The sequence below is a fragment of the Protopterus annectens genome, chromosome 7.part0 (assembly GCF_019279795.1).
Source record: "Protopterus annectens isolate FY-2018-M chromosome 7.part0, PAN1.0, whole genome shotgun sequence".
NCBI classification, from domain to species: domain Eukaryota; kingdom Metazoa; phylum Chordata; order Ceratodontiformes; family Protopteridae; genus Protopterus; species Protopterus annectens.
The window spans coordinates 1,394,602,670-1,394,630,664 of record NC_056739.1 but is presented as its reverse complement, the minus strand read 5'-3'; the positions used below and the strand labels follow the sequence as shown (position 1 = coordinate 1,394,630,664).

At 42.8% G+C, this 27,995-nt stretch overlaps 1 protein-coding gene across 3 annotated transcripts in view; it reads left to right on the top strand.

The window, feature by feature from the left end:
- The window catches only part of THOC7 (THO complex 7), a 593,710-nt gene that overhangs the window by 202,219 nt on the left and 363,496 nt on the right, over positions 1–27,995 (top strand). For all 3 annotated transcript variants that reach the window (XM_044077990.1, XM_044077989.1, XM_044077991.1), the window contains exons 3-4: positions 380–507; positions 677–763. In XM_044077990.1, coding sequence (XP_043933925.1) covers positions 380–507; positions 677–763 — 215 coding nt within the window. The remainder of the gene's footprint in view (positions 1–379; positions 508–676; positions 764–27,995) is intronic.

Genomic DNA, 27,995 nt, shown 5'->3' with positions numbered 1-27,995 from the left:
GATTATCTCCTTTCCACCATTGGCACACTGTCTTTTTCCCCCCTTCAGAATGCAGATTTTTCATTCTAGATTTGTAGATGAGGACATTGTGGTAGATTTTATTTTCCTTTCAGTTTTGTTTCAGCCATGGGGCTGAGAAAGGTAGTGTCAGGTTTGTGGATATAATAAGTAAATAAAAGAATGTCAGAATTGGTAGTATAAAACCAAAAGGTAAATAAAAATGCACTTTTAAAAAATCTTTTTAATGAGTGTTTTTGTCTAATACAATAAAGATCTTCTCAGATGAAGTTATTGTATTGGACAAAAGCGCTCATTAAAAAGTTTGATTATTTGCTTATCCTTAGCTTTGTGATTTACATTATCTTTTCTCTTTATGTAGGTATAGTCAGTATGAGCGTATGCTTGGTATATTAGCACAATGTGAATTTTCAATGGGAAAAACTTTGCTTGTATATGACATGAATCTTCGAGAAATGGAGAATTATGAAAAAATCTACAAAGAAACAGGTAAGGTAGAAATTATTTACATACTGCTTTCTTTCCTAAAAATCAGTTTTCTGTGTACAGTTATATGGTTATTAGATTTGCTGTTGTAGTACCTTCCATATAATATAATTCTTAAATAATGAAAAAGATATGCAAATCTCTTTGTAACCAATTGTTTTTTTCTTTAAAGAAAGCAATATAATGGCAGCTCATGAGAAGATTGCAGAATGCAAAAAACAGATTCAGCAAGCAAAGCGAATACGGAAAAACAGACAAGGTACACACCATTGTGCAGTATATAACAAGATTATTACTTTTCCGTGTTCATTTCATACTCTTGTGTAACTGGATAAAGTTCACATTTGATTTTTTAAGTAAAGAGAATTTCTTTTTAAGTAAAGACAGAAAATTCTTTGACGCCGTTTTGCTATGTACAGTTGATCACATTGTAGACGAGTAAGTGAAGTACAAAAACAAGGGTGTTACTAGTGCTGCTTTTATTCCATGTACTCCTGTTTGAGGGATTCTTGGTAATTTGTGCATTTTGTGTTTGTGTGTTTGAATGAGAGACACAGAGAGAATCCTTGACGATAACACTCGCTAGCAGTCACTTTATTGATCCTGTAACAGTGTATATATTGCCCTAAGGGTGGACAGTATAGTAATTGCAAACTTAAAAACAGAACACTGTGTCCTGCACAAAAAACTGTTCCTATTGTTTGTTTCGCCACATGTTATGCCATAAAATTTCCAACCTCAAAGCAATTTGATTGGGTTGTGGATAGAGGGTGGATCCCTTTTTGGCTTCTGTCCCTGCAGTCTTGTCATGCTGAGATTGACTTCAGCCTTAGCAAAGATTTGAATTTAGTAGAGGAATAACTGTCTTAGGCTGCGTCAATACTTTAACAGATTAACATCAACAAACATCATACTTCACATATATTGCTATGTATCATATAACCTAAGCAACGTCACATCAATTATTCAATTCCTGCCTCTTTTTTTAAACAAGAAACATCTTTATTAAACCATCGCTTACAACATAAATTATGAAAACAAACCACACCAACACAATCCTAGTTGCAAGCATTTTACATCACAAACCATACTGACACACTCCCGGTTGCAAACGTTATACATCACTTATAATCTACCCAATAATTTTCATTCAGACATTACATAGCTCATTTAAGTATTGCCTTCTTTTAAACTTCATTCCTCCCCTGTATGTATTGCTTCCACAATTCACATTTTTTCCTGTGTAGTTTGCACCTACCCTTTTCTAAAGATCTCAGTTCCAGTTTTATATCTATTACTATATTCACTACTTCTAATATAGTTGGTTTAGATTTTGATTTCCATTTTCTAGGAATTGCTTTTTTGGCAGCAGCCGTAGTTAGACACAGCAAGGCCTTACCATGTCTAGGCAATTCCGATTCTGTGTCAGAGAAAAATCATCTCCCTCGTCACACTAGTCAGCCTACCCAGCATCTCCAACAGTGCATCTCGCAAGCAATCATTAAAGTCTGCCAACTCACTGCACTCCCAGAAAATATGTTCCCAAGTACGTCTTCCCTGTCACACCTCCATCATTTGCTGTCTACCTGAGGAAAAATTCTCTGTAGTCTAATTGGGGTATAAAAGTATGTAAACATTTCCACACAAACATCTTAAATCTTCTAGATTTTTTTTTGCATATTTGGGAGACATACATATATCCCCCCATTGTTTCTTTGTGAATTCTTTATCCAGTCTCTCTTCCCAATCCTTTCTAACCTATTCTGATTGATTTTTATAGTTATCATGCAATATTTTATATGCTGTACTAATCATTCCTTTTTTAATGGCAGTTTCTGTTCTAGATTCTATTAAAACTCTACCAGTGCTGGCCTTTCGTTTAGGACCACCCTATTTCTTTCTCTTTGAATATACCGTGATATATATCCTAGATAGGGAAGGCAAGCTCTAACCTGCTGTCCAAATAAATTCTTGCCTCTTCTCATTCTATCACCTTTCCTTCTCTAGTTATTTCTTCCCAATACCTTGGTTCCTTTGCCATTTTTTTTTTTCCAATAAATTCCCGCCCCCTCTTGCCTATTGTCTATATCCCTAATTGCAGTCATCCCTATCGGCAGAATCTCCTTTCTCCATTCACGTTTTGGCTTAATTCTTAGAATACTTTCTGCTACTTTATGGATATAATATTCTGTATGTTTATTGTTATTCTCCTTAAAGGTCTGCATCTAAAATACCAGTCTCTCCTAGTTTCGTGAGCATCCCACCATTTCAACACCATCCCTTTTCACTTTGAATTATAATTTTCTGCTTGTGCTGTGTATAGGAGCCTTAACTGCGTAGCTCTGAAGTACCCCTTCAAATTAGGTAATCCCAATCCGCCCTGTTCTACTGGAAGAATAAGCTTATCCTACTTGACTTTTGCCATCTTCCCCTCCCAGATAAAGTCCTTCAGCTCATTATAAGTTATCCACAACTTCTCCTCTGGTTGATAAAAATATGCCTGTACTATGATATCAATCCTTGATAGGGAAGGCAAGCTCTAATCTGCAGCCCAAATAAATTCTTGGCCTCTTCCCAGTCAATTACCTTTCCTTCTGTAGTTATTTGCTCCCAATACCTTGGTTCCTTTGCCATTTTTCTCCAATAAATTCCAGCCCCCCTCTTGCCTATTGTCTGTATCCCTAATTGCAGTCATCCCTATTGGCAGAATCTCCTTTCTTCATTCCCGTGTTAGCTTTATTCTTAGAATACTTTCTGGTACTTTATAGATATAATCTGTATGATTATTGTTTTTCTCCTTAAAGGTCTGCATCCAAAATCCCTTTCTCTCCTTGTTTCTTGAGCTTCTGCCCATTTCAGCATGATCCTTTTTCACTTTGAATTATAGTTTTCTGCTTTTGCTGTGTTTTGGAGCCTTAACTCCGTAGCTTTGAAGTACTCCTTCAAATTAGGTAATCCCAATCCACCCTGTACTGGAAGAATAAGCTTATCTCATTTGACTCTTGCCGTCTACCCCTCTCAGGTAAAGTTCTTCAGCTCTTTATTAGTTGTTATCCACAACTTCTCCTCTGGGTGATAAAAATATGCCTGACCTGTGCATAAGACTAAAGTGACTAAAAACATTTTGACTGATTGTATCTTGCTATCCATATCCATATAACAAAGCTTCCATTTTCTCAGTTTTTGAATTATCTTTTGTTCAGACTCTTCCCACATATCCTTAGCTGCCACCCCAGAATCATTTTTAGTCCATACTCCTAAATATTTCATTTTATCATGTCCCCATATATACGGATAATGCTGAACCAGTTTGTGTGTGGGTACTTAATTGACAGCTATTGCCTTTGTTTTAGCTTCATTAATTTGTTTTAGCTTCATTAATTTTGTATCCTGAAAAAAATTTGAAACGGTCTCAAAATGTTCCACAGCATTGTAATTTTTCTTTCTGGCTTTGTTAGGTATAAAATAATACCATCTGCAGATAGAGCCATCTTTTCTCGACTACCATACTGTACAACAGAGTGCAAGTGTGTAACATTAAGAAACTTTTCCAAGTGTAGGCATGTGCATATAAATAGTGAGGATGTGCAGGCAGCAGTACCATTTTGAGAGAACAGCCAGAGTGTTAACATGTATGAGTGTGGTAGTCAGTTTGTGGAAAAGTTTAAGTTTCTAAGCCTCATTCCTGATGTGTTTGTGTGCAATAAAGCTGCTTGATGTAAACCCACAACTGTTTGTTTGTTTATCCTGACGGGACGAGTGACATGGTGTCAGAACCGGGATTAAGAATGCAACTTCTTCAAGCCATGAGGTGCAGAGTTGACGGTGAAGGTGTATTGAGCAGATTGAGTGACATAGTGCTCAAACGATAAAAAAGGGCCAGAAATGAACTTCAGGTAACCAAAACTTGCACAAATTATTTATTTTGCAAAGGAAATGAAATGGAGCTTTCTTAAGGCAGAAAACATTCTTAATCAAACGAAAGGCACAAAATGCATTATTAATTGAACAAAGTGTTTGAAACTATAATATTAATCAGAAATATTTCTATGGGGCTCAGAATTACTTTAGGTTTGCATAACGAGCGTGTTTAAAGTAAAATGAGCACAAGCAAATTACAATGAGCATGATAAGAGATTAAATGGGCATAACAAGTACAATAAAAAGGGCAAAATAAGCTTAAAGGCCAAGCCAACTGCATGTTTTTTAGTAAAAGACCGTGTTTTGGGCATAAACTACTATTTTGCATTGTCCAAAACCATTCAAAGCATAACTAGAGTTGTTTGAAGTATCTCAGTGTATGTAAAGTGTTTGCAGAGTGTGTACTTTATTACGATGCAATTATTTCAAAGAGTTTACTGTGTGCAGAGTACAGTTATTTTGCAAAGTGCAGTCAAAGTACAGCCATTTCATTTGCAAAGTGCATTCATTTCGAAGTGTTTCTTACTCTGAGCTTCTTCTGCTGTGTACAGTTTATTCGCAAAATACAGTCACTTCAAAGTATTTTTTTTACCGTGATAAGGACTGATTTTGCAAAGTACAGTTATTTTAAAGTGTTCTTGTGCTATGGAGACTTATTTGGAAAAGTGCAGGTCTGAAGTTGTTGCTTTCATTTGATCTTCAACCTGAGGGACTTGGATCTGGTACAGATCCGACTTGGCTGCATACTCCAGCATCGGATCCAAGCTCCTCACCTACCAATAATGCCCCTGTCTCCCTCCTCCCCTCAGATCTCATTTGCCACTCTTTTGACTTAGCTCTGAGCTTCCTTTCAGTGCACCAGTTTTGGCCATTTTAGAATTTTTGGCTGACATTTTTAACCATGGCGCTAGTCTTTCTATGGTTAAGGTACAACTGGCAGAAATTTTAACTTTCACATAGGCATCAGTTTACCAGATTTCTTTCCAAATTTCCAGACTAAGAGAGAGTACAAATTGCACTTGCTTGATGATCTGCATTTCTATTTGCATAGAACAAAATCCTTTTGTAAGTCGGATCAACTTTTTGTTTCCTTCTCCAAACTTTTCTTGGGAATGCCCATTTCTGAAGTGACTATTGCTTGATGGATTTCTGAATGCATTTCATTGGGCTATCGAGCCAAAGGGTTATCTCCACCAGGACACGTCCAGGCGCATTTCACCAGGTCTGCCGCTGCTACAGCAGCTTTTTGGTCCAGGGTTTCATTAGATGATATGTGTTCTGTGGCTACCTGGGCTTCATCATTATAAACTGGACCTTCTTTTCAGGGGCAGGGCATCCTTTGGCTCAGCTGTGCTCTGGAACATCCTTCCATGAGGACCTCCCAGGGTTATTGGTAGCTGGGGACTCTGTCCCTCAGGTTGAAGATTAAATGAAAGCAACAACTTCAGATAAATAAGTTATGTACTTACTATAACGTTCCATCTGAGTTGTTGCTTTCCATTTGTCTTCAACCATCCCTTCCTCCTTCCTCCTGCCTTGTGTGGGTTCTGTAGTGAACCAGATGGAAGAGTCATAGTCCCACTATTCTGGCTAGTCTTCCATTTGATAAGCTTCTTGTGGGTTGTGCCAGGTTGATAGGCATATTGTCTAGGTTGGGTTGTGGCTGTTCTGCAACAAACTCGATATGAGAGGAGGAGAGAGTTGGGCATTATGGGTAGGGGAGGAGCCTGGAGTTTGGAGTTTGGATCTGATGCTGGAGTATGCAGTCGAGTTGGATCCGAGTCCCTCAGGTTGAAGAAAAATGGAAAGCAACAACTCAGATGTGACATTATGGTAAGTACATTACTTATTTTTATTTCAAAGAGTCTGTTGTGTTATTAGGCATAATTACAAGATGTCCTTCATGGATGCATCTGCAGTCATAACAAATGGGTTGTCCTGTCGTCAGGCAGCCCCTCGGTCGGCCGGATTCCAAAGTCCGGGTCCGGCTTCGGCTGATGTCGCACTTCACCCGACGTCATCTCTGCTGGTCTTTGGGTATAAAGGCATCAGCCGACGCCATTTTCCTCAGTCTTTCTTGCCGCGTGGCACCCGAAGCAGAAGCTGTTCGCAAGTGCCGGTCGGTCAGATCCAGAGATTACTACTACCGAATACTACTTCGAAGACTTCTAAAAGCTAAGTACCCCGTTGGGGACTCTTTCTTGCCTCAGCCGATGTCAGAAAAAGTCAATAACTGTTTAACTTGTGGGAAACAAATACCTCATAAAGATTTCCACTCTCACTGTTTGCCTTGTTTAGGCCCAGACCACGACGTAGCAGCCTGTTCGGCCTGTGCTTCCTTCAACCGACGAACGCTTAGGCGTCGGTCGGAGTTTGCTGAACAGTTTTTCGGCTCAGATTTTGCGACATTATGCCGCCGGATCCTCCGACTACCCAAATTGTTAAAAAACGCAAAGAAAAAGACCGACACTCGCGGTCCGCATTTTCGGCCGAAACCACGGTTAAGCAAGCCGCGAGTGTCTCGGTTTCGGCCGAAACCGAGAAAACTGGTCAATCTTCAGCCGAATCCATGACTACTACTGAGGCTCCTGCTACCTTACCTGAATCAGCCTCAGAAATTTTGCCTACAACTGTGGTTCCTAGTGATTTATCAGACACCATCCCCTTAGATGTCTCTACCCCAGCACGTGGTGCTGCTAGGCCTCCTGCAGCCATGTCTATTAAGGCCTTTGCCAGGGCTAAAGCAGCCAAATCTGCTAAATCAGTGCCTGTTAAACCCCCCTCAATCAGGCCCACTTCTAGTTCACAAATGCTTACTCTGGCAGAAGATTTAATATCCTTAATTAGGGGATCCCAATCTCACCCAGACAGGGCCTCTCAGCCCCCAGAAAAGAGACCTAGAGCAGAGCCCCCCGAGCCTGTGACCTCTGATGATTCTGTGGATGACTCAGACATTACAGACCAGCCAGAGGCTCCTTTCTCCAATTATGAAGATTCCGATGCTGAAGAATCCATTCCAGCTGCCTCTCCACCAGAGGAATTCTCCTTTGGGGAAACCTTACATGCCATGAGAGAACAATTCCAATGGCAGGGACAAGATTTCTCAGATTCAAGAAAAAGGCTTAGGACTTTTCTGCACTTACCACAACATAGGCCCTTAGCTATACCTCCTGTCCTGTCTGTTGTGGACGATGCATTTAATGATGTCTGCACTGCACCTGATTCTTTACCTCCAGCCCCTGCCAAACCAGATAGACTTTACAGGGTGCCAGACACTCATCACCACCTATACAAGGCCCCACTTGCAGACCCAGAAACTATATCCCAGGGGCCTAAGGCAGTAGCCTCGACCACAGCAAAACCCTATTCCTCTGAAAGGGAATCCAGGTCCTTAGAGAGATGGGGGAAAAAGTCTACACCTCTGCTACTCTCTCAGCTAGAGCTTTAAACTGTCAGTTTCACATGATCCAATACCAAGAGTTTATGCTTGATCAATTAATTAAAAAGCTGTCCTCTGATGAATCTTTAGATAAGAAATATGTATTAGAAATGGTGAATAACATCCAACAGGTTAGTAACCATTCCTTAAAATGTGGCTATGATGCACTGGAGGCTTCATTTAGATCAGCCATGACTGGCACAGTGATAAGAAGGCATGCATGGTTGAAAGAACAGGTCTTACCGGATCATGTTAAAGCTAAGCTATTGGATGCTCCTATGGATAAGGCCAGTCTATTTGGGGAACCTGCCCAGCAGGTAATGAAGAAAATGGAAGAGAAGGCAAAATCTGTACAAACAGTTAAAGATTTCCTACAGGTTCAGCCCCCAAGGTTTAGCAGGAACTGGCCTGCCAAAAATTGGTCCTTTCCTGACTCCACAAGATCACAAAGGGGCAGGAACAGACGCTCTAGGGGCAGAAATCAATCCAGAGGAGGTGCCTACAGAGGACGACAGTGGCAAGGCAATAACCGAGGCACAAACACAACCACTGCCACTGCAACAGGACAATCACAGTGACTTGGTTCTGACTCCACCTACCAGGGAGCAAATAGCAGCACCATTAGGCGGAAAGTTAGCCTTATTCTCGAAAAATTGGCACTACATCACAAAAGACAAGTGGATTTTGCAAACCATAGACCAAGGCTACCGGTTCCACTTCCACACTTCACCAGTAAAAAGAGGAATGCCAAACCTGCCCCCAAATCAAAAAATAGAAGCCCTGCACCAGATAGCGGAATTAACAAAGATGAGAGCTGTGGAAAGAGTACCAATAACAGAACAGGGCAAAGGATTCTACTCCAGACTCTTCCTAGTACCAAGAAAAGAGAAAAACTGGAGACCTATTCTCGACTTGTCCATCTTAAACACATACATCATTGTCCCAAAATTCAAAATGCTGACCCTACAGCAACTTCTTCCCATGCTGGGCAAGGAGTGTTGGCTGGTAACTCTAGATCTCAAGGAGGCATACCTGCACGTCCCCATTCGACCAAATTGCAGAAGATAACTCAGATTTCTTGCAGGATCAGAGCATTATCAATTCTCAGCATTGCCCTTTGGCTTATCTACTGCCCAGAGTATTCACAAAATGCCTGGCATCAGTAATCGCCACTGCAGAGTACAGGGAATCCAAATCTATCCATACCTGGACGACTGCCTGTTACAAGCGGACAACAAAAGCAAGCTGACAACAGATTTACAAAGGGTCATTTACTTGCTACAAGCCCTGGGATACACAGTCAATTTACAAAAGTCAAGGCTGATACCATCCCAGACAAGAACTTTCTTGGCGGAATTGGACACAGTAAAACAAATGGCATTCCTAACTGCAGAAAACAAAAAGAGCTCCTCTTTACTTCTTGGCATTAACAAAGCAGAACAAACTAACAGCAAGAAAAGTCCTGCAGGCCTTGGGCTTCATGGCATCATGCATAATCTTGGTCCCACATGCCAGACTGCATATGAGAAAGTTACAGTGGTACCTAAAGAATTTATGGTCTCAACACAGGCACAGCCTAGAAACAGAAATACCACTAATCCCATGCTTAAAACAGGAGTTCCTATGGTGGGCTCAGGCATGCTAGTCAAACCCAGGCCTACCCTTCCACAACTTCCGAGCAAGCCAAACCATCACAACGGACGCCTCAGACCTAGGATGGGGGGCACACATGCTGGACAAATGCGTACAAGGACTGTGGACTCAGGACCAGCTGCACCTGCACATAAACCAAAAAGAGATGCTGGCAGTAAAACTGGCAATTCTAAAATTCAGACCATTCCTCAAAGAAGGCCATTTGATGATAAGGACAGACAACACCACAGTCATATGGTACATCAACAAACAGGGAGGCACTCATTCATACCCCCTATGCAGAATGACTTTGGACCTTTGGAATCTGGCTCTAAGCTACAACATCCAGTTACAGGCAATATTTGTACCGGGAAAAGAGAACACCCTAGCAGACATTTTAAGCAGAACCACCTCGGATGCTCACGAATGGATGCTACACCCGGACATCTTCAAGGCCATTACAAAGAAATGGGGAATGCCACAAATAGATCTATTCGCTTCCCCAAAATCACCAGCTCAAAAAATTCTGCACAAGGACATTCCACCCACTTGCATGGAAGGTGGACTCTCTATCCTTCAGCTGGAAAGGCCTGACAGCATATGCATTTCCACCTCTTCCCTTGATGCACAAGGTACTACTGAAAATCAAAGAGGAACTTCCAAGGATAATTCTGATAGCTCCGAACTGGCCAAGACAACACTGGTACCCATTGCTAAGGAGCATGTCTCGGGAGAAAATGTGGTCAATACCCCTGATGCCTCTGATGTTAACTCAGAACAACTACAGCATCATACATCCAAACCTAAAAACCTTGCAACTGACTGCCTGGAACATCACATAGCAGTAACTAACCCAGACCTTTCACAAAGGGTTAAAGACATTATCCTTGAAGCCCGCAGACCTTCAACAAGAAGGAACTATGCAGGAAAATGGAAAAGGTTCATCATTTGGAGTACTGAAAGAGGAAAAGATGTGTCAACATAGATATTGCTAACATTCTGGAGTACTTGGCAGAGCTTCTACATACAGGCCTGTCCTATTCCTCCATCAAGATACATGCATCAGCTATCTCAGCAGAATACAGCTTTGATCCTCCTGTCTTTTCACATCCTCTACTCAGGCAGTTCCTCAGAGGGATCAAGAATGTAAAACCTCCTAGGAAACCACCATTACCAGCATGGGACTTGAATTTTGTACTAGAAAAATTGACACTCCCTCCGCTTTGAACCAGCAGCAACAGCAGATCTACAACACCTGTCATGGAAAACTGCTTTCCTACTGGCTATTACTTCAGCAAGGAGGGTTTCGGAACTACAGGCCTTAATGGCAGTGCAACCCTTCCTAATCTTCCATCAAGATAGGGTGTCCATGAGAACTAATCCTACATTTATGCCTAAGGTGGTATCCAGAGTGTCTTTAAACCAGGCAATCCACCTACCTACCTTCTTTCCCAACCCACAAAACAGAGGTGAAAGAATGCTGCATACCTTGGATGTACATAGACAGTTGCGCTACTACCTGGACAGAACCAAAAGTACCAGAAAAACTGACCAGCTCTTTGTAGCCTATGCAACAGGAAGGGAAGGAAAAGCAATTTCCAAACAGACAATCTCCAAATGGATAGGAAATTGCATAAGATTCTGTTACTCCTACCATGGAAAACCAGTTCCACAGAACATCAGACCTCATTCTACAAGGGCTACAGCCACTACCACAGCTTTCTTAAGAGGAGTGGCAACCAAGGACATTATTGAGGCGGCTACTTGGACCTCCGTGCATACATTTGCCAAGCATTATAATTTACCTCTATATTCTAGATCCCGAGCAGGGTTTGCCACTGCTGTACTGCAAGGGATCCTGACTACACCATAATTTTTATTCCTCCTCCCCTAGTTTGGCTATGGTATTCTACCCATTTGTTATGACTGCAGATGCATCCATGAAGGACATAGTACAGTTTTGTACCTACCATAAATGTAGATGTCCGAACTGGATAGCATCTGCAGTCAGGATTACCTCCCTCCTTCCCTCTGTGGTACTCCTAGGGTATTTACCCTCCTAATAGCTAGCTGGGGGGGGTCTCTTATGGTGTATTTGTTTGTATATATGTACATACATGTTTATTTTTGTGCTTGCCTTCTACTATTTTGGAAACATTGGCATTTATCCAAAATTTAGCTTTCCAAGAGGGCAATTGGCATCTGGGGCAAGAAACACTGAGGAAAATGGCGTCGGCTGATGCCTTTATACCCGAAGACCAGCAGAGATGACGTCGGGTGAAGTGCGACATCAGCCGAAGCCGGACCCGGACTTTGGAATCCGGCCGACCGAGGGGCTGCCTGACGACAGGACAACCCATTTGTTATGACTGCAGATGCTATCCAGTTCGGACATCTACATTTATGGTAGGTACAAAACTGTACTTTCTGGCATAAATTTATGTGTGTATGTTCGTACATGATTTCAAGCACCTTCATTTCTCAGACCAAGTCCACTTATGTTTGATCATAATATAGCAGAGAACTGGAGAATATTTGAGCAGGAATAAGATAGTTTCATACAAGCAGCTTTTTCTGACAAAGATGCACATACAAGGGCATTCATTTTGTTTAACTTTGCTGGGTCTGAGGCCATTGAAAGACAGGTTCATTTGTGTATGCACCAGCAGTGTATGTAGGAGGGGGAGAAAAATGCCATATTGTTGTACCGGCTGAATCAAGAAAGGAACCTGAGTGCTTGAAACGTAAATTTAGAGAAATGTGCAACCCCCAGACAAATGTTACATTAGAGAGGGCATCTATTTTATACAAGAGACTAAAAGCCAGGTGAACCTTTTGCAGCTTATATCACCAACTTCAGAAATAAGGCTAAAACATGCAGATTTGGTGATTTGAAAGATGAGTTGATAAAGGACATGCTTGTGTGTGGTGTTAATAATGCTGCGGTGAGAAAGATTTTGCTTTGTGACAATGATATAACGTTGAGCAAAGCTATAGAGATTTGTCCAGTTCATGAGCTCACAAGTGCTCACAAGTATGCTTACAAGTGATAAGAGCTTAGTTTCAGCAGCCTCTAAAGCAAAGGCAGAGACAGCATGTAGCATGTGGCAAGCAGAAGCAGGCCTAAGCACATGGCAGCTGCAGCCCTTACCGGTTCCCCTGGGAGATCCTGTAACTTTCTAGCAAGTTCCAAGACTAGCTCAGCAAAATGGACATGTTCAGTGCAGTGTAAGAGTGAGTCAGCAAAACCCACGTCTAGTCTTATTGTTAACTGTCATAATTGTGGTGGCAGTCATGAGTCTAAAAGAGAGAAGTGCTTAGCATTTGGTCAAGAATGCCACAAGTGTAAAAAATGGAAACACTTTCAAAAGTTTTGTAAATCAAGCAAACCTCATTCAGTTATTAAGAATGGTCATTCAAAAAAATAAGCAAGTTGATTATGTGGAAAGCTGCAGTCCTACTTTCTATGTAGATGGTGTATCAGTAGTTGGTGAAAAGGTTAATGCAGTTGATTTGTTGGCAAAGAACAATGTGTTTTGTACTGTCCTGATCAATGGTAATCCCATGGAGCTCAAAGTGGACACTGGTTCAAAGTGTAATGTTGTATCAGCAGAAACATTTGCGAGAGTGAGAGCTGGTGAGCAACTTACTTTATTTGGCCATTTGTGCGAAGCTTTTTGCTTATGGAGGTGGAGATTCAAACCAATGTTTCAGTAGTGCTGTCGTACTATTCTGCTGTTAACAGTTGCACCTTGCAATTTTATGTAGTCAGACCAGTGCAGTCATTATTAGGTCTCGGAGACCATTTGAGAATGAAACTTCTTTCTTTTACGAAAGAAGTACATCATATCAGCTTGTATCCATTTCAGTTTCAGTGATGCTGTTTTCTCAGAGTATGCTGATGTTTTTGACAACAAACTAGGCAAACTTCCAGTTGTGTACTCCTTGAAAGTAGACCCAGTGGTCAGACCAGCGAGGAGAGTTCCAATAGCTATGCAGGACAAGGTCAAGGTTCAGTTAGACAAAATGGGTGCAGTAAGGTATGATTTGTCCAGTCACAGAACCAACTGATTGGGTGTCTTCCATGGTAGCTGCTCACAAGAAAAGCTCGGATGAAATCAGAATATGCATTGACCCAAGAAATTTGAACAAGGCATTAAAGAGACCTCATCATCCTATGCGTACAGTCGAGGAGTTTCCGCTCTCATGCCAAATGCCACAGTTTTTTTGTCTTAGATGCAAAGAGTTCATTTTGGCAAGTAATGCTTGATCACAAGTCTTCATTACTGACTACATTTAGTACTCCCATTTAGTAGATCCAGATTCCTCAGGATGCCTTTTGGAATAAATTCTGCCAGTGAAGTCTTTCAGCATGCAATGGAGCAAATTTTTCAGGCTGTCCATGTGCTATAATAGTTAATGATTTACTGGTTGGAGATGATGGTTAAGCAGAGCATGACAGAAACCTCAAGAAAGTAGTGGAACAGAGCGTGTGAAGTGAACTTGAAGCTCAATCTTCTGAAATGTAAATTCAGACTACCAGACGTTACTTTAGTAGGTCATTTATTTACAGTACAGGCTTATGACCAGACCCTTCCAAACAAACAGCAGTTCTTGAGATGCTAGCTCTGGACAATGTCCAGTCCTTGCAGCGTTTTCTTGGTATGGTTAACTATTTGGGCAAATTTATCCCTGACTTTAGTGAGTTATCAGTACCGTTAAGAGAGCTGACATGCAAAAATGTTGCCTGGTCATGGTTGGAACAGCACCAGAGAGGATTTGATAACGTTAAACAGCAAACTGCCAACCCGCCTACATTGAGGTACTATGATGTCCACAAACCAGTAGTTCTTTCCTATGATGCTTCAAAGTTCGGACTTGGTGCAGTTATTCTTCAAGAGGGCAAACCTGTTGCCTATGCATCTAGAACTCTTACCCAATCTGAGATGCAGTTTGCTCAAATAGAGAAGAAACTTTTGGCAATTGTGGTTGCATGTTCAGTGTTCCATGATTATATTTATGGCCGAGCTATCCAAATTGAAACTGGTAATCAATCTCTAGTTTCTATTTTAAAGAAGCCTATGCAAGACTACAAAGAATGATGCTCAGACTGCAAAAGTATAATTTCAAAATGGTCTGCACAAAAGGCAAACTTCTTTATCTAGCTGATACCTTATCCAGATCGCCCAGACTAATGAACAGCTTGTTGCAGAGAATTTTGACTTTGATGTCATGGAAATGTTTAATTTTTCTACCACAAGACTTGATGTGCTAAGAGATCATACAAAGACTGATCGAATTTTGCAGAAGTTCAACCACTTCATAAATATTGGATGGCCATCAAAGCAGTCTTGTGTACTGCCAGAAGTACAACCTTATTTTCCATACAGAGATGAGATGCTGATGGAAGATGGTGTCATTTTCAAAGGTCCATAAGTTATTGTTGCTACATCCTTACAACATGAATACATTTAGATTTTGCATCGTGGCCACCCCAGGTTCTAATTCTGCCAAAAAAATGGTGAGAGGACTAGTATTTTGGCCTTCTCTAACAAAGGACATTGATAAAGTGCTTTCTTCTTGTTTAGTATGCAATAGTACTAAATCACATTTGCAAAAAGAGCCACTTCAGCTAAGCCAGAATGTTCTTCGTGTTTCACTGTTGCAGTCATTACATTTGGGTAATCCTGCTGGTAGGTTGCCCTCAGTGGGCCTGAATTCTAAAGTCCTGGGTCCTGCGTCGGCTGCTGTCACCCCTTCCGAGATGTCAGGTCGTCAGGGGTATAAAAGATGCAGCCGACACCATTTTCTTTAGTCTTTCTTGCCGCGCGGTGCCGAAGCAGAAGCAGTTCGCAAGTGCCAGTCGGCCGAATCCTGAGATTTTCGAGTTCAAGTTTCAGATCCGAAGTCTTCTATAAAGCTAAGTACCCCGTTGGGGAAACTTTTTTTCTTGCTCCAGACCGATGTCAGAAAAAGTTAATAATTGTATTTCTTGTGGAAAGCAAATACCTCATAAGGACTTTCATGCTTACTGTATTCCTTGCCTAGGCCCTGACCATAACGATGTCCTTCAAGGATGCATCTGCAGTCATAACATATGGGTTGTCCTGCCTCTGGCAGCCCTTCGGTCGGCCGGATTCCAAAGTCTGGGTCTGGCCTCGGCTGATGTCGCACTTTCCCCGATGTCAGAGTGTCTGGGGTATAAAAGCATCAGCCGACGCCGTTTTCCTCAGTCTTTCTTGCCGCGCGATGCCCGAAGCAGAAGCTGTTCGCAAGTGCCGGTCGGTCAGATCCAGAGATTTCAACTACCGAAACCATACCTCCGACCACCGAGGCCAGAGAGGCCCTGGCTGAGTCGGCTGCAGAACTCCCTACCGAAGATGGTGTTCAGGATTTGTCCGACACCATACCTTTGGACATTTCTACCCCTGCACATGGGGCAGCTAGGCCCCCAGCTTCTATGTCTATTAAGGCCTTCTCCAGGGCTAAAGCTGCCAAACTTTCAAAAGCTTTGCCTGCCAAATCTACATCCCAGAGGCCTTCCTCTAGTTCTCAGATCCTCAGTCTTGCTGAGGACCTTATCTCCTTAATTAGGGGTTCCCAACCTCACCCATACAGGGCCTCCCAACCTCCTCCAGACAAAAGGCCCAGGACTGACCCCTCTGAACCTCACTCCTCAGATTACTCCATGGATGGATCTGATTTGTCAGACCACCAGGAAGGGGCCTACTCGCCTTATGAGGATTCAGATGCAGAAGAATCTATCCCTTCGGCCTCCCCCCCTGAAGAATTTTTTTTTGGGGAGACTTTACACTCCATGAGAGAAAACTTTCAATGGCAGGGTCAGGATTTCTCTTGATTCTAGAAAAAGATTAAGGACCTTTTTGCATTTGCCCCAGCATAGGCCCTTAGCTATACCTCCGGTTCTAACTGTAATTGATGATGTGTACAATGATGGCAGTACTGCACCTGATTCACTTCCTCCGGCCCCCTCCAAACCTGACAGATATTACAGGGTCCCGGATTCTCACTTCCACCTGTATAAAGCCCATGCTGCGGACCCAGAAACTATTTCTCAGGGCCCTAAAGGGGTTGCAGCCGCTACTGCCAAAAATCCCTACCCTCTGAAAGAGAGTCTAGAGCATTAGAGAGATGGGGAAAAAAGGTTTATACATCTGCTACTCTTTCTGCCAGGGCATTAAACTGTCAATTCCATATGATACAGTACCACGAATTATTGTTAGATCAGCTAAATAAGAAACTTTCTTCACCTGAACCCTTAGACCGTAAATCCCTTCAGGATTTGGTACACAACTCACAACAGGTCAGTAATCATTTCTTAAAATGTGGCTATGATGCACTGGAGGCTTCATTTAGATCAGCTATGACTGGGGCAGTAATTCGTAGGCATGCCTGGCTGAAGGAGCAGTCTTTACCAGACCATGTCAAGGCTAAACTCCTCGATGCTCCAATGGAGAAACAACATTTATTTGGCTCCCCTGCACAGGAGATTCTAAAGAAGGTTGAAGAAAAAGCAAAATCTGTGCAAACAGTTAAAGATTTCCTGCAAGTTCAACCTCCGAGGTTCAGCAGAAACTGGCCTACAAAGAATTGGTCCTTTCCAGACTCCTCCAGAGCACAGAGAGGCAGAAACAGGCGCCCTAGAGGCAGAGGTCAATCCAAGGGCCCCTACAGAGGCCGTCAGTGGCAGCCTGCAAACCAGAGGAGTAGTGCAACAGCTACAACTACTACCACTACTACAGGACAGACCCAATGACTTGACTCTGATTCCGCCTACCAGGGATCAACTGGAAGCACCCTTGGGCGGAAAGTTGGCTTTATTCTCGAAAAACTGGCATTGCATTACAAAGGATACATGGACATTGCAAATAATAGACAAAGGATACAGGTTTCACTTCCATACTTAGCCAAAAAGAGGCAGAATGCCAAACCTTCCACCAAACCAGAAGGTAGAGGCTTTAAGACAAATCAGCAAGTTACTTCAGATGAAAGCTATAGAAAGGGTACCATCTACAGAACAAGGCCAAGGATTTTACTCCAGACTATTCCTTGTGCCAAGAAAAGAAAACCAATGGAGGCCTATACTCGACCTGTCCGCACTGAACACTTATCTCATTGTGCCAAAATTCAAAATGCTGACCCTACAGCAACTTCTTCCCATGTTGGGCAAGGAGTCTTGGCTGGTGACTCTAGATCTCAAGGAGGCATACCTGCACGTCCCTATCCTACCAGATTGCAAAAGACACCTCAGATTTCTTGCAGGATCAGAGCATTATCAATTCTCAGCATTGCCCTTTGGCTTATCTACTGCGCCCAGAGTATTCATGAAATGCCTGGCATCAGTAATTGCACACTGCAGACTTCAGGGAATTCAAATTTATCCATACCTGGACGACTGCCTAATACAAGCGGACAACAAGAAGAAATTGTTAAAGGACTTGGCCTATGCCATACACCTGCTACAAACCTTGGGATACACAGTCAACATCCAAAAGTCAAGACTAGTACCATCCCAAAGGATAACCTTTTTGGGTGCGGATCTGGACACAATCACTCAGATGGCTTTTCTCACAGAAGAAAAACAAAAACAACTTCCAGATTACTTCATGACTCTGACAGCTTACTGCAAGGAAAGTCCTGCAGGCCCTGGGTTACATGGCATCCTGCATAATTTTAATTCCACATGCCAGGTTGCATATGAGGAAATTATAATGGTACCTAAGGAATGTATGGTCTCAACACAGTCACAGTCTAGAAACCATGATACAAATCATTCCATGCCTTCAAAAGGAATTCCTGTGGTGGGCTCAGGCCTGCCAGTCCAACAGAGGGTTGCCTTTCAACAAACCAAAAACAAGGCAGACCATCACCACGGACGCCTCAGACCGAGGATGGGGAGCACACATGGAGGACAAACGTATCCAAGGCCTATGGCCTCAAGGGCAGCTAAGCATGCACATAAACCAAAAGGAAATGCTGGCAGTAAGGCATGCAATCGAGGCATTCAGACCCTTCCTCCAGCAAGGACATCTGTTAATACGGACAGACAACACCACGGTCCTGTGGTACATAAACAAACAGGGAGGCACACATTCCTATCCTCTATGCCGGATGGCTATGAATCTGTGGAACCTATGCCTGAATCTCAATATCCAGCTGCAGGCCAAATTGCACCAGGAAAAGAGAATACACTAGCAGACAGCTTAAGCAGAACTACCATGGATGCACACGAATGGATGCTGCATCCAGACATCTTCAAACTCATAACAAAGAAATGGGGAATCCCAGAGATAGATCTGTTCGCCTCCCCACTCAACCACCAACTGAAGAAATTCTGCTCAAGGACATACCACCCACAAGCCTGGAGGGTGGACTCTCTCTCTTTCAGCTGGAATGCCCTAACAGTATATGCCTTTCCACCTCTCCCATTGATGTACAAGGTTCTACTGAAGATCAGGGAGGAACAGCCAAAAGTCATACTAATAGCTCCGGACTGGCCAAGACAACATTGGTACCCACTATTGAGAAGCATGTCTCAGGCAAACTCATGGCCTCTTCCCCTATGGCCTCTTCTTCTAACGCAGAACAATTTCAAGACCCTGCATCCCAACTTGAAAACATTGCAGCTAACTGCCTGGAAGATTCCTTAAAGCCCAACCAAACCGTTTTATCTCAGAGGGTGAAGGACATTATCCTGGAGGCTCGCAGACCTTCCACAAGAAAGACATACTCAGCTAAATGGAAGAGATTTCTCATTTGGAGTGCATCAAAGGGCACAGATGTCACAGTGGCAAACCTAGCATGCATCCTAGAAAACTTAGCAGAATTGTTCCACAATGGCCTGTCTTATTCATCCATTAAGATTCATGCTTCAGCAATTTCAGCAGAATACAATATGGATCCACCTATCTTCTCACACCCTCTTCTCAGACAATTTTTGAGAGGGATCAAAAATGTTAAACCTCCAAGAAGACCCCCCCTCTACCTGCATGGGATCTCAATTTTGTGCTGGAAAAACTGACACTACCTCCTTTTGAACCAGCAGCATCAGCAGACCTCCAGTTTTTATCTTGGAAAACTGCATTCCTTCTGGCAATCACTTCAGCAAGAAGAGTATCTGAGTTACAGGCATTAATGGCAGTGCAGCCTTTTCTTACTTTTCACCAGGATAGAGTGTCACTGAGAACCAATCCTACTTTCATGCCAAAGGTGGTATCTAGGGTATCCTTGAACCAAGCTATTCACTTGCCTACGTTCTTCCCTAACCCACAGAACAAAGGGGAAAAACTTTTGCACACCTTGGATATACACAGACAACTACGCTACTCTCTGGACAGAACTAAAACTAACAGAAAAACTGACCAACTTTTTGTAGCATATGCAACTGGAGTGCAAGGAAGAGCAATTTCCAAACAGACAATTTCAAAATGGATAGGAAATTGCATTCGCTTTTGCTACTCCTTTCATGGAAAGACAGTTCCTGAAAATATCAGGCCTCACTCCACAAGGGCCACAGCCACCACTACAGCTTTCCTACGAGGGGTGGCTACCAAGGACATTTTAGAAGCTGCTACTTGGAGCTCCGTGCATACATTTGCCAAGCATTACAATCTACCTTTATACTCCAGATCCCGAGCAGGGTTTGCAACTGCAGTACTGCAGGGATCTTAACTACACCATAATTCTCTTAGTACCTCCTCCCCCAGATTGGCTATGGTATTCTACCCATATGTTATGACTGCAGATGCATCCTTGAAGGACATAGTACAGTTTTGTACCTACCATAAATGTAGATGTCCGATAGGTATGCATCTGCAGTCAGGATTACCCACCCTCCTTCCCCTCTGTGGTATTCCTAGGGTGCTTACCCCTCTTTCAGCTAGCTGGGGGAATCTATTATGGTGTATTTGTTTGTTTGTTTATATATGTATATAATTTGCAAATGTTTGGAACTTCTCAGCCTTTATCCAAATTTAGCCTTCCTAGAGGGCAGCTGGCATCTGGGACAAGAAAAACTGAGGAAAATGGCGTCGGCTGATGCTTTTATACCCCAGACACTCTGATGTCGGGGAAAGTGCGACATCAGCCGAGGCCAGACCCAGACTTTGGAATCCGGCCGACCGAAGGGCTGCCTGAGGCAGGACAACCCATATGTTATGACTGCAGATGCATTCCTATCGGACATCTACATTTATGGTAGGTACAAAACTGTACTTTTCAGGTTGTCGGTTTTGTGCTAGATTTAACCAACGCACTGTTAAGCGTCGGTATGATTTTGCATTAAACTATTTTGGACGCAGGTTTAATTATCCATAAATGTCGTCGGATAGCCATCCGACTACCGGAGTTCACAAAAAATGCAAAGGAAAAGAAAAAGATAGACAACTGAGGCCCAAAACTGATGACAAAGCTTCTCCTAAGCCAGTCGCCGGTTCTCAGTGAGGCACTTTCACAGCCCCTGACACCCGCTACTTTAGAGTTGCAGGCTGCTACCGACTCCCACGTGGAGTCGGCTATGCCGCTGGAAACTCAAGGTATTGGAGCCTCGGACGCTATTCCTTCAGATGGGTCCGGAGCCGCTGAGCAGGCACCGGCTTCTGAGGGTGTATTCAGACCTAAACATCTATACATTAAACCGACTTCAAGGGCAAAGACTAAAGCACCTTCAAAGGCAAAGAAGCAAACTCAGGAGCCACATGGACAGGCCTCCATGCCCAAAACGCAGATGCTCAAAATGGCCGAACACTTGATTACCTTGATCAGGGGTTCCCATCCCCCCCTGATAAGAGGCCTAGGCAAGAGACTGACTATGAATCTTCAGATCAGGTTTCCATTTCTTCTGATTCCTCTTCTGATCAGGAATATTCTCTTCCCCCTATGAGAATTCTGATGCTGAAGAATCTATACCTTCAGCTTCTCCTCCAGAGGACTATTCTTTTGGGGAAACCTTACATACCATGAGGGAGCATTTCCACTGGGAGAGACAAGATTTTTCAGAATCTAAAAACAGGCTCAGGGGTTTCCTGTTATTACCTCAACACAAGCCACAAGCCACTAGCCATCCCACCTGTGTTAGACATTGTAGATGATGTGTTTTCGGAGTCTAGTCTTACCCCTGACTCCTTACCTCCAGCTCCTGTTAAGCCTGACAGATATTACAGGGTTCCTGACTCACATAAATTCCTTTTTAAAATCCCTGCTGCAGACCCAGAAACTATTTCTCAGGGTCCCAAAGGAGTTAAGGCTTCCGCTGCAAAACACTCTACCCCCTCTGACAGAGATTCTAGGGCACTGGATAGATGGGGGAAAAAAGTTTTACACATCTGCTACCTTGGCTATAAGGGCCTTAAATTGTCAGTTTCGTATGATCAAATATCAGCAACATGTCATGGCATTGCTTAAACAGAAAATGTTGTTAAACTCTGAATGTGCAGAAAACAAGGAAATGTAGGATTTATTGCATGGAGCTGAACAAGTTGGAAAGCATAATTTGCATTGTGGTTTTGATTCTTTAGAAGCCTCCTGCAGGGCCGCAGTTACAGGTTCTGTAATTAGGAGGCATGCTTGGTTAAAGGAACAAAAAAGTTAAATTATTAGATGCACCTTTACAGCATGATACCTTGTTGGTGTTAAGGCAGAAGAGGTGTTAAAGAAAATGGAGGACAAAGCTAAATCTATGCAAACGGTCAAAGATTTTTCACAAGTTCAGCCACCTAGGTTTAGTAGACACTGGCCTACAAAGAATTGGTCCTTTCCTGTGTCAGACAGACCTCAAAGGGGCAGACCCAAACGCCCTAGAGGCAGATCCCAGGCGCAAGGTTCATTCTGCTCAAAACATTGGGGGGGCTTCTACCTCCAAAGTTGGAGAAGACAAATCACAACCATTCAGGAAACCGTCCCAATGACTTCCCCGTGCAGGCACCAAGCACTTATTTCCTGGCAGCCCCCTTAGGGGGAAAATTAGCACTTTTTTCTCAAAATTGGCACATTATAACCCAGGACAAGTGGGTCTTAAATATTGTGTCACAAGGCTACAAGTTCAATTTCCATACCCTGCCAAAGGCCAAACGGCTGGCCAGATTTGCCAAAAAATCAATAGGCAGAGGCACAAAAACAAGTCTCATCCCTCATGGACATGGGGGCCATTCAACTAGTACCAGAGCAAGAGCAGGGACAAGGATTTTACTCAAGACTGTTCTTGGTACCCAGAAAGGACAAAGCCTGGAGGCCAGTACTGGACCTATCTATTTTGAACACATTCCTGGATATACCAAAATTCAAGATGTTGACTTTACAGCAGCTTCTGCCTATGCTGGGCAAGAACGCTTGGCTTGTGACTTTAGACCTAAAAGAGGTATACCTGCATGTCCCAATCAGACAGATATGCAGGAGATACCTGAGATTCAAGGCTGGCTCAATGCATTACCAATTCTCTGCACTGCCCTTTGGCTTATCTACTGCGCCCACGGTCTTTACAAAGTGCCTGGCATCAGTAATAGCATTCCACAGACAAAGAGGAATACAGATATATTCTTACTTGGACGACTGTCTAATTCAGGCAGAGTACAAGGGCATTCTTCTACAGCATCTGACGTTTGTGAAAAGACTTCTAACATGCCTAGGGTACACAGTCAACGAAAAGAAATCAAAACTAGTACCCTCTCAAGAGATAATATTCCTGGGTGCAAGCTTAAATGCAACTACCCAGATGGCTTATCTCACGCCAGACAAACAAAGGCAACTGACTACCTATTTCAAAATGCTGGCAACAAAGGCCCAGTTATCTGCAAGAAATATTCTGCAGGCTTTGGGCTTCATGGCATCCTGCATCCTACTAATTCCATATGCAAGACTGCATATGAGGAAACTTCAATGGTACCTAAAAAGTGTTTGGATTCAACATTGCCACAGCCTGGAAACTATGATTACTCGCATTCCCTGCCTGCAACAGGAGTTTCGATGGTGGGCAAAGGCTTGTCACCATAACAAGGGACAGCCATTCAAATTACCCCCAGCCAGGCAAACACTAACAATGGATGCATCAGATTATGCCTGGGGGGCCCACATGGCAGGAAGATGCATTCAGGGCACATGGACCTCAAACCAAATGCATCTACATATCAATCAAAAAGAGATGCTAGCAGTTCAAAAAGACCTGACAGCCTTCAAGGACCTACTTCATCCAGGACAACTACTGATAAAGACAGACAACACCACGGTCATGTGGTATATAAACCATCAGGGGGGCACTCATTCTTACCCTCTTTGCAGACTAGCCATGTCTTTGTGGAACACAGCATTGACTTACCAAGTACACCTGCAGGCACAATTCCTGCCAGGAAGGAAAAATTCTCTGGCAGACGACCTAAGCAGAAACCTCATGGATCCGCACGAGTGGCACCTGGATCTACAAGTCTTCAGCATGATAACAAGGAAATGGGGATGCCCGAACATAGACCTATTTGCCTCCCCTCACAACTACCAACTAAAAGGATTCTGCACAAGGATTTATCACAGACAAGCATGGAAATTGGACACCCTATCTTTCAGCTGGAAAAACCCATCAGTATACGCATTTCCCCCTCTGCCTCTCCACCCCAAGGTACTCCTAAAGGTCAGACAGGAGAAGCCAAGGATGATACTAATTGCCCCAGACTGGCCCCGCCAGTACTGGTATCCAATACTAAAGAGCTTTTCTCAATGCCCAGCTTGGACCTTACCTCAGATACCTCATCTACTGTCCCAGCAAAACAATCAGATCCTGCACAGCCAACTCAGGACTTTAAACCTGGCAGCATGGCGGATAATGTAGTCATGCAAAACACACCTCTCAGTAAAGCTGTGATGGATGTCATTTTGGAGGCCAGAAGGCCTAGTACTAGAAAATTTTATGCTGGAAAATGGAAGAGATTTTGTGCTTGGAACCAGGCACAAGGAACTGATACAGCTGTGCCAAATATTCCTCAGATTTTGTAATACTTAACTGAGATGCTGGACAAAGGTCTATTTTTTCATCTATTAAAATTCATGCCTCTGCCATTTTGGCTCATTACAATACAGAGCCACCAATCTTTTCTCATCCATTACTAAAACAGTACCTCAGAGGAGCCAAAAACTTAAGGCCTCCAAGAAGATCACCAATGCCTGCATGGGACCTCAACTATGTCTTGAACTCACCCTGCCACCTTTTGAGCCAGCTGCTATGGCTGATATAAAGTTTTTATCTTGGAAAACAGCTCTGCTCCTAGCAATGACCTCTGCAAGACGAGTTTCAGAGCTTCAGGCTCTCATGGCTGTGGAACCTTTTATCATTTTTTATCCAGACAGGGTCTCTCTGAGGACAAACCCAACATTTATGCCTAAGGTGGTGTCCAGTGTGGCTCTTAACCAAACTATTCATCTGCCAACTTTTTATCCAAATCCACAGAACAAAGGGGAGAGAATTCTGCATTCTTTGGAAGTATGCAGACAGCTTAGATTCTACTTGGACAGAACCAAAGTTTTCCGAAAGACAGAACAATTACTAGTGGCATGTGCTGCAGGATCACAAGGAAAGGCTATCTCAAAGCAGACTATTTCAAAGTGGATAGGCCACTGCATTCATTTCTGCTACTTACACCATGGCATGCCAGTGCCTAAGGGCATTAGGCCACATTCAACCAGAGTTGCAGCCACTTTTGCAGCCTTTCTCAGGGGAGTACCAACCAAGAACATTTTAGAGGCTGCTACTTGGAGTTCAGTGCACACCTTTACCAACCACTATCATCTGCCACTCTACTGTAAACCCAGGGCAGGCTTTGCCACTGCAGTTCTGCAGGGCCTCATAGCCGCTCCTAATGCTGTTTAGCTCCAGCCTCCCATCGATAGCTTTGGGACTCTACCCAAATGTAATGACTGCAACACTGAAACACGAAGAACATAGTACAGTTGTGTACACTTACCATAAATGTAGATGTTCGAGTGTATTCACTGTTGCAGTCCGGGTTACCCACCCGCCATCCCCCTTTCTTCTGATGGAACCTATCTTTCCTTCTCTGATTTATACAACCTATGTGGTGTATTTGCTTTTAGTTGAAGGTAAAGTTTATATTTGTGCATGTATTTATATGTATATAAATTTTGGTACCCTTTTAGGGGGCACCTGACATCTGGGACAAGAAAAACTAAAGAAAATGGCGTTGGCCGCATCTTTTATACCCCTGACGACCTGACGTCAGGGAATGGGCGACAGCGGCCGACGCAGGACCCAGGACTTTGGAATTCAGGCTGACTGCAACCTGCCAGCAGGATTACCCAAATGTAATGACTGCAACAGTGAATACACTCGAACATCTACATTTATGGTAAGTGTACACAACTGTACTTTCCTGAACTACCTTAGTCAACAATAGACACTGACAAATTTGAGTGGAACAATCAGCATTACTTAGTGTTGGTAGACTCTTATTCAGCTGGTTTGAAATCATTTTGCTACCTAACCTAATGCCCAGTGCTGTTATTACTAAGATGAAATGTCATTTCTCAGTCCATGGTAGTCAACGCAAAGTTATTTCAAACAATGGTTCCCAGTTTACCAGTCGGTTGTTTCAGAAATTTGCAAAAGAGTGGAACTTTATCCATGTTACTAGTAGTCTGGAACACCCACAGTCGAATGGCCTTGCTGAACGTGCAGTACAGAGTGCAAAGCAATTACTAGAGAGGTCAAAGCATGACTGTACCAGTATCTTCTTGAATTTACTTAGTTTCAGAAATGTACCCCATGACAACCTACTTGACTCGCCTGCTCAGCGACATCTATCTAGGCAAACCAGAACAACCTTACCCATCAGTTCTAGTTTGTTGGGCTTTGATTGCTAAAATCACCAGAGCAATCAAAGCCCAACTCTTTAAGAAGCATTCTTTTCAGAAGTCCAGACAGTGAGGATGCGAATGGTGAAAGGCTTTGACCGAATTGGTCAAGTGAGAGGCGTATGTGCAGAGCCGAGAACCTACTTAGTGGATTCTGAGGGTATAGAATACAGGAGAAACCGCAGGCATCTTCTTCCTGTGTCTGAAATGATATCGCAGTATCGTACCTGTGATACAGACACTAGATCTCTGAGCAACCCTGACAATATTCATTCCGAAGAACATGAATCAGTATCCATTCCCATTCCTGATGATGTCCCAGTTGTCCCCAAAGTTGAACATTCCTTGAAGATAGTCCCCTTTGCTAAATCCAGTTCTGACTTTTATGTTACACGATCAGGTCGTATTTCTAGACGTAGTGTGAAATGCACAACAACCCGGACATGATTGTTTTATGTGTGTTTAATTTTGTACGATTGCATGTCAAAGAATTAGTTCTGTGTAATTGCATGTCACAAGATCACCTTTGTGTAATTACATGTCAGTGAATACTGTCATTTGGTATATGATCTATTTTTCAAAGAGGGAGGATGTAGAACAGAGCCTGTGTGTGTAACTTTAAAAATCATTTCCAAGTGTAGGCCCGTGTATATAGATAGTGAGCACATGCAAACAGCAGTGCCATTTTGAAAGAACAGCCAGAGAGTTAACATGTATGAGTGTGGTAGTCAGTTGTTTATAAGTTTATTTAAGTTTAAGTTACTAAGCCTCATTCCTGATGTGTTTGTGTGTAGTAAAGCTGCTTGAACTGAACCCATAACTGTCGGTCTGTTTATCCTGACCAGACAAGCAGCACATTCCAATTATATCCTTGAATTTCTGAGTCCCTTATTTTTTTTTCCCAGTGGTTCTAAATATAATGCAAGTAACAAAGGGGAAAGAGGACACCCCTGCCTGGTTCCTCTGCTCAGGCAGAAATGATCAGAGGACCCCACACACTTTAGTTTTCGCCTCCGATCCCTCATATGTCTTCCTAATCAACCTTATAATTTTTTTCAGGAAATGCAAATGTTTCCATTGTTATGCTCATAAAGTCCCAGCTTACTCTGTCAAATGCTTTCTCTGCATCAAGACCCTCCAACAACAATGGTATTTTCGTACAGTCTGTTCCCCCTGGATCTTCAATGTTCTGTTAATGTTTTCAAATGTTTGCCTCCATTCACAAAACCACATTGATCCATATCTGTCAGTTTTGGCATTATTTTAAGTGTAGCCCTTCCTTCATGTCATAAGTAGCCATAGAAGTTAATTTGAACTAAGCCACCAACTTTCCTTTTTTTTCACTTTTCAGATACAGAAGAGTAGGAGAGTACATGTATTTTAGGGCTGTACATAAGCAGCTGAGTTTTTAGATGGACTAAAGAAAGACAATCGGAAATGATTCTTCGCTGCTTCCTATACCTCAAAAAAATAAAGTAAGACAGCTTCAAAAGATCATTCAGTGCAGATGGCCATCAGAATGCATTAGATTTTGCTGACAAGTATAACAAAAACCTTACCAAATCAGCCTACAGTGCAATCTGCCAGGGCTGTGGCATGCCATGGACATTCTTCAGAAATGCTTGTATGA